This window comes from Lampetra planeri, chromosome 49, assembly GCF_965212315.1.
Source record: "Lampetra planeri chromosome 49, kcLamPlan1.2.h2, whole genome shotgun sequence".
Taxonomy (NCBI): domain Eukaryota; kingdom Metazoa; phylum Chordata; class Hyperoartia; order Petromyzontiformes; family Petromyzontidae; genus Lampetra; species Lampetra planeri.
In genome coordinates this window covers 9,427,821-9,440,063 of record NC_136155.1, presented here as the reverse complement: position 1 = coordinate 9,440,063, position 12,243 = coordinate 9,427,821, and the positions used below count along the sequence as shown (strand labels likewise).

Here is a 12,243-nt window from a genome sequence, read left to right as displayed (position 1 = left end):
CCATCTGGCTACCATGAGAGATTCGTTCATGAGGCGATCGACATATACAAACACAGAGACAATTTCAACCGAGAAGATGGATTCTGGCTCAGCAATCATTGGAAGGCCGTAATAAACCATTTTGGATCTTAACTGATTGTGTTCACGTTTACGGTGACTTTCAGACCGCAGTCCACTCACTGGCATTGACTATATATCTTTTATTCTCCGCAGGGAATGGAGTCTTTTCTCCGCTGCAAGTCTCCTAACACCACTCTCCCATTGACATATTTCATTGCTTCCTCTTAGTACCTTTCACGTGACGGTCAATGGCATAGTGCAGGGGTCGGCAACCAAAATAACAAGAAGAGCCATTTCTTTCCAATTCGGTACAAAATTCAGTATTTCAAGAGCCGCAATGCATCTGAGTACATACGTACTCATCGTCAAGAAGCAGCTCGTAAAGAGCCGCATGCGGCTCCGGAGCCGTAGGTTGCCGACCCCTGGTATAGTGTATAGCAGATTGTATAATAATAAATAGTATAAAAGTGTAATGTTTAATATAATGTATAAGGTAATATATAGTATCGTAATTGTATAGTGAATATACAGCAGTGTGGAATACAGTAAGGTGGGTAGAATAATACATAGTGTAATATTACAATGTATAGTCTAAGGTGGTTCTAGATTTGAAGCTTTCGTGACTGCAAGGTAATATATGGTCCCATAGTGTAAATGCTTGCCCCGAGCTCTCATACTCTGATGGTGCATTGTCTTGGAGTTGTGCGCCTTTTGGCGTCATCTGATCCAACCCATGTGAGACTAGGCTCTAAGGAAAGCTGTCTCGGGTGTGGACCAATCAACTTCAAGGACAGTGCACATTATCAGAGTTATGTTCTTTTGTTTGTATTATAACTGCAGGTATTGCGGTCTATGCAAACATGACTCCTTGTAAAAAGGTGTCAGTTTTGTTGCCAGATAGAAGGGTAAAAAACCAAATATCATATTTTTACTGGAAAATGAGGTTCCCATAGTGGAGATGCTTGCCCCGAGCTCTCATACTCTGATGGTGCATTGTCTTGGAGTTGTGCTCCTTTTGGCGTCATCTGCTCCAACCCATGTGAGACTAGCCTCTAAGGAAAGCTGTCTCGGGTGTGGACCAATCAACTTCAAGGACAGTGTAGATCAGAGTTATGTTCTTTTGTTTGTATTATGACTGCAGGTATTGCAGTCTATGCAAACATGACTCTATGTAAAAAGGTGTCAGTTTTGTTGCCAGATAGAAGGGTAAAAAAACAATTATCAAGGATTCATATTCTTAGGTTTTTTTGGTAAAGTCACGTAGGTAAAAAATGTAAATTAATAAAAGTAAAATAAAACAAAATAAAAAAATCACGACGTTTCGGAAGCAACACAAGCCTCCGTCTTCAGGTGGAACCGTCACAGCCACGACAGCTGTATCAAGTAAATGAGAGATCACAAGAAATACCACCCCATATATATAATGGTTGAGGGGGGAAGGGCCAGGAACGGCATAATTTTTATTAATATGGTAAGGTGAGGCTTAAGACTAAGAATAGACTGCATAACAAAGGACTGCGCCTTTGTTATGGAGAGGTGCGGTTTGGAACTAACACCTAGCATACATAAGAAAACTGTGAAAAAAGAAAGCAAGCAAAAACAAAAAACTGGTAAAACAACAAACTGGCTGTCTATCAATAACCTGTAATAGTTGTCTGTCAAATAAGATGGTCCAAATAAGTGTAGTTACATCTTCTTTGCATGGTTAATCACTTCTTTCCAATGATTACTCAGTTTGTAACCCTCATCACAGTTGAAATTATGTCTGTGTTTGTATATTTGTATGGCTTCGTGTACAAACCTTTGATGGTAGCCAGAAGGTTTGCAGAGCACCTTGGTCTCGGAAAAGACAATTTCATGAGAGCCCACAGAGTTGTAGCAATGATCGGCAACAGCCGAAGAATCAGTTCTGCCGTGTTTCAGATCTGACTTGTGCTCGCGGACACGATCAGAAACATGACGTTTCGTTTCTCCAATGTAGCAATCACCACAACTGCAACTCAGTTTGTAGACTCCAGGATACTGTAAGTCAGGAACGACATCCTTCACAGATGGAATCAGATCACGGATTTTATGCACTGTACTGAATCGGACTTGGATCTTATGTTTGTTTAGAATTTTGGAGATATTTTTGGTCACGCCTGCTATGTATGGTAACGTGATAGTTTTGGTCGGAGTTTCATGTGGCTGTTTCTGTATGGTGGGAGAAACAGCTTTGCGTATGGTGCGGTCAGAGTATCCGTTCATCTTGAGGGCCCGATGTACATGTCTTAATCCACCGGCCAGGTGATGTTGGTCAGAAATGCCATGGGCTCTGTGGTATAGCGTTTTGATGAGATAATTCTTTTGAGATGGGTGGTCGTGGGAATCCAGTTTCAAGTATAAGGTGGTGTATAGTAATGCAGTATATCATTTAATGTTGGGTTTGTCTATGGCAGTATATAGTACGGGGTAGACCCGTGTGATGTAAGAGAAAAAAGTTTAGCTGGAGGCATATTATATTTTTTGCGACATAGAATTGTAATGTATGACTTACTGTTAGTAGCTCAGCTTATTGGAGAGTATATTTAGTATATTGATGATACTGATGTAGTTTATATTTTAGTTTTTTACGTGGTGGTTTAGCTGCTGCAGCTCCTTACTATTAAAATTCCTTCCCTTTATTACTGCGAACCCTACTCCCTCCCTTTGATGCTGCTAATCCTACATAATGCACGGGCATAATGACTTTGAAACCCTCCCCCCACCTCCTACGCATTCCACAAGTAGTGACTAATCCTATATTTGCATTTCCCATAAATATGCTAAATTCCTCTTGATATGCAAATTCCTTTGTCAATGCGCCCTTCCCCCTCCAACCCAGCTTCAATATATGCTGCCAAGCATGGTGGTGCTCATTCAGATGCTGTCTTTCCGACAGACCTGTTCTTCACCTGAGGACGGCTGCTTGCGTTGTGGCCGAAACGTCGTGAGAATTGTATTTTATTGTTTTATTATTATTATTTTATTATTTCCCTTCTACGTGACTTTACCGAAAGAACCAAGAAGATTAATGGGGTTGTATACAATTTAGACACTACTTATTACTAATATGCATACATAAATTAAAATAAATGCATAAATAAATTCAAATAAATTCAAATAAATTGAAATAAAAATAAAATTTAACAACACTTTACCTTGCTGACAGGAGTTGATAGCAAGGGTTGTGCACTGAACGAGATCAACTGTATCGGCAAACTGAGGAGCGGCTCTTTCTTTCAGTCGTGAACGGGGTATACGCGGGTACGCGGTGAGACTCATCCCGACCCATACAAATTCTAGCAAGCGCGTCGTATCCCAAGCAAGACGTCGTATCCCAAGACATTTTTTCTCTGGTCAAAACACGACGTATACCAAATTCGACGTATTCCAAAGCGGTCATATACCGAGGTATTTCGTTTGAAAGCTTTCGTGACTGCAGGGATTCATATTCTTGGTTCTTTCGGTAAAGTTAGGTAGAAGGGAAATAATTGTTTAATTTTTATTATTTAATTACGTAAATTTATTATTATTTTATTATTTCCCTTCTACGTGACTTTACCTAAAGAACCAAGAACATGCATAAATAAATGTGGATTGTCACCAAATTCGGCCACCAACTCCCCAAAAGAAAGGTTACAGAGCATCGCTTGCCACAGGGCAATTAAAAAAATCATAAACTAATGCACGCACACACGCACATCTTAAAGACGTTCTTATTTAGAATGACAATACCTTCTCATGTAAAACACTTCCGTTCTTCCTTCATCCACCAGAAAAACGTTCAGCCTGGTTACTTTGTCAATGGGGAATGACGACGCTCCCTGTGAAACAAAGGCCGGTTTGGGCGACTGAGTGTCAGCGCTTGCTTCCACTCCTGGGTGCCTGTCAGGTGCAGCAGCAGCACAGTTGTTCTCGTGTTCCCAGCCGCATTCCAAGACACCATCGATCATTTCCATTTCCTCCGAGCAGGTGAGCAGATCCGACACCACTCCAATTTTTTCCCTCATTTCGCCGATTTCACGGGCACGTTCGGCGCTCTTCTCGGTGGGCAAGTTCCATTTGGCAACGTCGCCCTCTCCACACACGTCCGCGCGTTTGCCATCCGCGTCCTCTCGCTTTTGCGAGCTCGTGATCGAGCCACAAACACCGGGGGGTTTTGGATGCATGCATTCAAGCAGAGAGAGGTAATCTGCCTCGACAAAACCGCAGCCGCTTCTGTCGGCCGCATGCAGCGTCTGCCCAGCAGCGCCGCCTCTCGCCTTCACAATGCCCTCATCGGCCACGTGGCCAGCTTCCACAGACGTCATTTCGGCTGCTGTCGCCACTCCGAGAGCCGCATCGTTTTCTGACTCCCGCTCGTCAAACACCCTTCTGACCCTTTTGTACACGAATTGAGGGGTGCCTTCCGATTCAAGTGGAACTTCTTCACGGTGAGAAACTGGCGTCGTGCTTTTCAATGCGATGCTTCGTAAAGGCCCGAGGCTGGCCGTGCCCTCTCCCCCCTCCGCTTCCACAGAACCGCACAACTCCTCGCCAGCCCGGATGGAAATTATTTTGACGCGTTGCCACTTATTGCTCACGCAGCTCCGCATGCACAGAACCTCGCCTGCGAGAAAACGCCAATAAGTTTGTTGCTGGCTTACTCGGCGCAGTAGTTACATGTCACAAGTTTACTTTTCAGAATTCAAATTTTGTTACGGATTTCTTTTTAAAAATGTACTCCAACAGAAGAAATACAAAGTGCTTTAAAAACTAATTCCTCCTGGCAAATCAAAAGCAGCAACAATTTAAACTTTGTGCCACATTTCATGATTTTTCTTATAACAAAATGTACATGACCGTCAAGCTATCCAGTAGTCCCTCGGTCAACGTTTTTAATCTGTTCCACGAAAACTGTTAACCTAAATAACTGTTAATGGAATAAAGCAATTACATGTTAAAAGTGTAGTGAGTCCAACTGAGTCATAGACGTTGTCTTGGGAGCAACACTATTTCTTTCAGCAACTCAACATAACATAACACAACCTACACTTGGGTGTTGAATGCCCATCTAGCCACGCTACGGCAGAACTAGACATGGTTCGCTATCCTGGCCCGGACCACAAGCTGGGTCCCGGACCGCGTGGCTAGAAGCTACTTTTACCCGAAGTGGATCTTCATCACCAGCAACACGAAGAACCCCAAGCCCCTCACGGGGCCCCCGTTATATCGGCCTGGGCTGGGGCTGGCTCCGCCCCTCGCCCCACCCACCTTCTAGATCTCTCGAGCTCTTTCCCGAAGGTTCCCGAGAGCTCATTTATACCACGTGACCGCCCAGCGGCCCCCGTCCACTGGTGGCCCCCCTCCAGTATCATCGGGTCACGTGTCGGCAGGTCAACCAGCGTATCATGCCCCAACGTAACCCTGGCTGGCTGACACTCCCTCTCGCTTCCTCACCGGGAGCCCGCATCGCACACTGTACGTGGTGCCTCCGCGCTAACCAGCGCTCACCAAAGCCTCGCTAGGGCTGGTACTACGCCCAGTAAGCGGGCTCCACATAATGCCAAAACATTATCCGCCGTGGCTTCGTAAGCCCGGCACCACAGTGACAATCACAGTCACTACAAAAGCATGAATCCGTTCCACTGCAAAAACAGAAGTAATGTAAACAAAGCCAGTCGAGGTCTAAATGCTCATACGTGGTGTCGCTGACTGGCTGAGGACATGGCTCAGTCTCTCTTACGAGCACTCTGATTGGCCTAAATTGGCGGCCGCGTACATAATGTACCTTTAGTCACACTTAACGTTAGTCAAAATGTTAACGTTAATCAAAATAATGGGGTCCCTATGGGAGGCAAAACGTTAAGCGAAAAAACGTTAACCGATGTCACTGTTGACCAAGGGAATACCACACATCAATGTACAGTCTCTATTATGGCGGTGAGTGGCAACGCAGCGGTTTGTCTCGGTATTCTAGGGACCTATACGCATGCTGGGATGACTCGGACCGCTCCAAGAGCCAGCGCTAGGGTCAGATGTTTTTTAAGGTTTCTTGGACACAATGAGGGCGGGAAGGCTGTTGGATCCAAGGAAAGCAATGGGTCGCACTGCAGTGGAGTAGGCGCGGGTGTCCCGTTCACTCGTTCACCTTCGCAGCGTTCGAGTTGAAATTCGATAATGGTTTGGGACATGCGGTGAGAACGCATTTTGCCGCGTTCGCTCTATGGATGTCAGATCTCGGGCAACGTGATAGAGCGGACACCACGGTAAATCGCACCACTGCACGCACATTCATGTCCTATCCACTCATTCGACAGCTGGGGCATTGCATTCCTGAGGGTTACTCCAACGGCATCTTGTTTGCACCACGGATTCAGAAATTATCCGGCTGCACAACATTCTCGTTCACCGTGACCCTCGGGTGTCAAAGTCCTCACCATGCCTAAGAGTATCGCCTGGATTGTTTTGACGTTCACAAATTCAGTGTAATACTTAAATACTGCCACGCCGCTATAATAACCCTGCTGCGCTATTTGTGAGTGGATTCAATGCAGTTTTACGACGCTTAAAATTATTGTGACTCCGCACTTTTCGGTTTAAAAATTCGCGGCTTTGGGGTGAAGAACGTGGAGGTTCGTGTTATTAAAACTACAGTAGACTCTCGATTATCCACACTTATGACGGGAAAGACGGCCACGGATAATTCAAACATCACGGATAATACAAAAATATCCATTGTCTGCGGATCTCTATGCCGAAAAACACTCATTTAGGTGTAAATTATGTTTACGTTTCTCTGCCATCGCACAGTTTCGTCAATTAAAACTAAGAAAGATTAATGATGAATTTTGATTGATACTCTTACGATTTAGAACTAATAGTAACGATCGACCGTTCGATGCGTGTGCTCAGCGATAACACTTTCCTGCTCCCACGCAGAAGACTTTGCCCACCAAGTTAGACAGCAGCAGAGCCACGCCAATAACCATCAATCCAACTCCACCCACTGTTCTAAATATTTGCAACTACTCTACTATAGCGGCGATTATGTGGATTTCGAATCAACCTGGATCAACATATTTGCTCGGTAAAAGCACGTGACTAAACATTTACAAGAATAACAATGTATAACTGTTTTTAGATGATTAATGTGGGCTTAAGGTAAAATCCATGAGTTATTAATTTGTCAAAATCCGCAAATCGGATAAACCGCACGCGGATAATCATTTCTACTATTTATGGCCCACGAAAAAAAAGAATCCTCAACACGATCAACACAAATTCTTGAGGCGTTATAGGGAGTCGTCCCACTGCAAGTTATTCCAGTTGGAGAAAGATGCACGGAGATCAGGGGAGTCACCCTCTCACGCCACGCAGCCCAGGGAGATTGATTAACTACCACCACCTCTAAGGTCAAGCCTGGATGTCACACACATTCTATAATTCTAAAACCTGTATTTAAACTTGATCTGCGTCTCCTGCAATGGTTCTAAATAAATAATAACGAAAACCGCATTGGGCCACAACTGTCTTGCGTGTGCGAGCGTGCGTGTGCATGCCTGTGTGTGTTACCGATGCTGAGGGTTTGTATGGCTGAAGAGTTTTTAGTCTGGGCCATGCAGTACTTGGAAAGCGCCAACTTGAGCTTCTCGTTGCGGTAGCGAGCGGCATAGTACCGCACGTAGAAGTGTCTGGGATTCACCACGTGGGTCAGCATCACCTGCTCCGAATGCAACGCGTCTGCGCACATGAGCCCACGGCACAACACAACATAAACGATGAACACCACGAATGCGATTCAACACAGAAATACACTTTACGTCGTGCACCAGGTGCGCGCGTTATGCTGCCAAGTTTGACGCATTTTCACTTACACACCGCATATTCTTATATACAGGCATAAGTTTGACGGGAATATATGGCAATTGCAAAACGCATTATAGTTCACATGGTACGCTTGGGGGCTGCTATGTTTACAGCTATATTTACTACCTCAGACACCGTCATACAAATCTGCTATCCCATTCCTGCAGTCAATAACAGCCAAGTGATTAGACGATACAAAGGCTTTAGGAAGCTCATCGAGCACCGGTACAGAGGGAGAGAGGCAGACGCAGGGTCAGATAACCTCGTCACCTCCCCCCCCCTACCTCCCCCCCCCCCACCTTGAGTTGTCATGGATACCTCATTCATCCAGGCATTGGCAGTGAAATGCTCTTAGGTAACGTTGAGGACTGGACACTCGCTCATATTCTGTCGGGTGTCATGTCGGGAGTGCCTGCCACTTTTTCTGAAGTTTTTCTGATCGTCCACTGGGGCCATTGCTTTGGTGGACAGATTTGTCCTTGTGGCATTTGCAGCATTTAGTAACGTACGTTTAATTAAGGCCAAAAAACTGGATATGAATTAGGCCCATAACTTATACTGAAGTCGTAACTTATACCAAAGTCAAGAGGATTAAAATTTAGTATTGACACAATAGCATTATAATGTATTCATGAAGTTAAAATAATAAGCACAATGCAGAAAGTGACTTGAGAGCGACACATCTCTTTATATTATTTTCTTATTTATAAAACAAATTACGCCCGAGAATGTTTTCACAAATGTGCTGTAATCTGTCACACGAGTGCGTGGTTCCTAACCCTGTGAAATCCAGTAGGGCCGATTACGGGACGATTTTGCGTTCCCTATCTTGCACCTTTGGACGGAGCTCATCTCCCCACCAGCTGGCATCATTCCTACCCAAGCGGAGGGAAAAGAAAAAAACAGCCAAGCGCCAACATCTGGAGAAATGCTCAAGGGGTTACAGATAAATACATTGACAGAATTTAACTTGACTGTGTGTGACACTATCACTCACCACGCTCAAGTAGGGGTCGGCTCTCGAGAACAATCGCGTTGCCACTGCTGGCTCTAAACACAAACCGAACAACTCTCCCTGCCCCTACTTGATCCGTGATAATTCACAGACGAGGTGCTGAAGCATAGTACCGAACCATTCGTGGTTGGAGCTTATTGCAGCGGGATAAGGTTATGGACTATGATGTTGCTGAAAAACAGCCACCGCCCGCTCACATTTACTAAATAATAATACAGGGACTCCTCTTACGAATATTCGACTTAGAAACTTTTAGAGATACAAACAAACATGCCCCGCATGTCCAGTTGCCTGTTCGGACCGAGAGTCGTAATTTCAACCGCCGTGCAAAAGATGGCGGTGGCAGCATCTTAATCTGCAGAACGTGAAGAACCAGTGGCATCTATATCTACAGGAGATAATACAACGTTTCAAGCCATTCCCCGTATTTAGTGTACATGCAGTACAACATGTTTGGAATTGATAGGAGTAAAGTTGGACTTGCAAACAAATCGACTTACGAGCAGACCTCTGGAACCGAACTCGTTAGTAAGTAGAGGAATGTGTGTTTATATTTAACTTATCTATGGAATCTATTTGCCAGTATCTAAAATGATACAAATTATAGGTTTTGTACCCTTTCTGGCAATAAAACAGGTGTTAAGATGTTCAAAGAGATACCTTTATTGCCAAAGGGTATAAAACCTATTGTTTTATTTTCCACATTTTTTATACTGATTCTAGATTTGAAGCTTTCGTGACTGCAAGGATTCATACTCTTTGGTTCTTTATGGTAAAGTCACGTAGGTAAAAAATAGAATAAATGAAAACTAAATTAAATCACAACGTTTTGGGCACAACACAAGCATCCTTCTTCAGGTGGGGACAACGTAGCGAAAGCGCAACCGCTTAAGTGTGTCTCAGAGATGGCTGTGACGAGGAGTTATATAGTTGCGGGGGATGTAGGGAGGGGGAGGAGCCATGGTGAGTGTGGGGGTAAGGCAGCGGTCGGGAACCTATGGCTCGCGAGCCATATATGGCTCTTCCGGTGACGGCATATGGCTCCCAGACAATGAGTTGAAAAAAATAATAATAATATAAAAAAAATCAGTTTGGAACTGATTTTAAAATACTTGTGATATTGCTTAATAATACTGTGTCATTTTAAAGTAAACAGAAATTAGTTTTGAAGATAAATTTCACGGGTCCCGTGACCCGTGGCTCGGGAACCAATGGCTCGCGAGCATGTCACGGGTCATTGTAAAGGTGAAGAAATCCATTTGATCAGATAGCCAACTAGTTTATCCGCTTCAACCCTTGTAACGGGAAAGATGGCGAAAAGAAAAAAAGACGATGATTACCGTGCATTCCAGGCTGCGTGGACAGAGGAATTTGCATTTGTGGAGAGAGCAGGATCTGCGGTATGTCTAATATGCAATGATAAAATTGTATCGATGAAACGGTCAAATATAAAGCGGAACTTCGATATGCACTATGCTTCATTTGCATCGAAATATCCAGCGGGGGACAGCAGGAAAAAGGCATGCGAAGAGCTACAGCGGAGAGTGCAGACGAGTCAGCAGCAACTACGTGTGTGGACCAAGCAAGGTGACGGGAATTCCGCTAGCTTTGCGGGTGCTTTGGCAATAGTAAGGAATGGAAAGCCATTCATAGATGGCGAGTATGCCAAAACATTCATGCTTGATGTGGCCAATGAACTGTTTGATGACTTCCCAAATAAAGACAAGATAATCAAACGAATAAAAGACATGCCTCTGTCAGCAAAAACTGTTCACGATCGTAGCATCATGATGGCAAATCAAGTCGAGGAAACACAAATTAAGGACATAAACGCCGGGACATACTTTTCTCTCGCGTTAGATGAGTCAACAGACGTTAGCCATCTATCTCAGTTCAGTATAATTGCCAGCTATGCTGCAGGTGACACACTGCGTGAGGAAAGCTTCGCTGTTTTGCCAATGAAAGGGACAACAAGAGGAGAGGATTTATTCACGTCTTTCATGGAGTTTGCTAAAGAAAAAAAACTACCGATGGATAAACTTATGTCTGTCTGTACTGATGGTGCACCCTGTATGTTGGGGAAGAACAAAGGATTTGTAGCGCTTCTCCGTGAACATGAAAAGAGAGCCATCCTAAGTTTTCATTGCATCCTGCACCAGGAGGCGCTTTGCGCTCAGACGTGTGGCCAGGAGCTTGGTGAGGTGATGTCGCTGGTCATTTGAGTGGTCAACTTTATTGTTGCCCGAGCTTTAAATGATCGCCAGTTTAAAGCTCTGTTAGAAGAAGTTGGGAATCATTATCCCGGTCTACTTTTACACAGCAACGTGCGTTGGTTGTCAAGGGGAGAGGTGCTCAGCCGTTTTGCAGCTTGCCTGAGTGAAATCCGGACTTTTCTTGAAATGAAAGGCGTCAAACATCCTGAACTAGACAACACTGACTGGCTCCTGCAGTTTCACTATCTCGTGGACATAACTGGCCATCTGAACCAGCTCAATGTGAAAATGCAAGGTATTGGAAGTACAATCTCATCCCTTCAACAAGCAGTGTTCGCATTTGAAAGCAAGCTGGAAGTCTTTCTCAGGGACATTGAAACAGTCGTCTTCTGCACTTTGAAAGACTGCGACAATTTAGAGATGCACACTTAGCAAGTGACTCCACTCAACATCTGGATCTCCAGCAGCTAGCTGGCTTTACATCCAATCTCCTGCAGTCATTCAAAGCACGTTTTGGAGAATTCCGTGCGCGCACTGGTCTTTTCAAGTTCATCACTCATCCACATGAGTGTGCAGTGGACAAAGTCGACCTGACATGCATCCCCGGGGTCTCTATCGGAGACTTTGAGCTGGAAGTTGCTGACCTGAAGGCATCCGACATGTGGATGAGTAAGTTCAAGTCACTTAATCGAGAGTTGGAAAGTCTTGCGCGACAGCGAGCAGAGCTGGCGAGGGAACACAAGTGGACAGAAATGAAAAATCTTCAACCTGAAGACCAGCTGATTCTTAAAACTTGGAACGAGCTTCCTGTGACATACCACACAATGCAGTGTGAGTATTGCCGTATTGACCATGTTTGGCTCTACATATGCATGTGAGCAGTCATTCTCGCATATGAGGAACATTAAGACCAACCTAAGCTCACGTTTAACTGATGGAAGCCTCAACGCCTGCATGAAGCTCAACCTCACCACGTATGAACCAGACTACAAGACCATCAGCAAAACCATGCAGCACCAGAAGTCGCATTAAAAGTAAGACATATTTAATTTATTATACGTTAAAAATACTATATGGCTCTCAATG

At 44.4% G+C, this 12,243-nt stretch overlaps 1 protein-coding gene across 1 annotated transcript in view; it reads right to left on the bottom strand.

The window, feature by feature from the left end:
- LOC144734002 (uncharacterized) overlaps positions 1-12,243 on the bottom strand; it is a 138,568-nt gene that overhangs the window by 122,920 nt on the left and 3,405 nt on the right. The window contains exons 2-4 of the mRNA XM_078616031.1: positions 8,709-8,804; positions 7,636-7,803; positions 3,817-4,690 (exon numbers count right to left, since the gene is read on the bottom strand). Of these exons, the coding sequence (XP_078472157.1) occupies positions 3,817-4,690; positions 7,636-7,803; positions 8,709-8,802 (1,136 nt within the window). The 5' untranslated portion in view covers positions 8,803-8,804. The remainder of the gene's footprint in view (positions 1-3,816; positions 4,691-7,635; positions 7,804-8,708; positions 8,805-12,243) is intronic.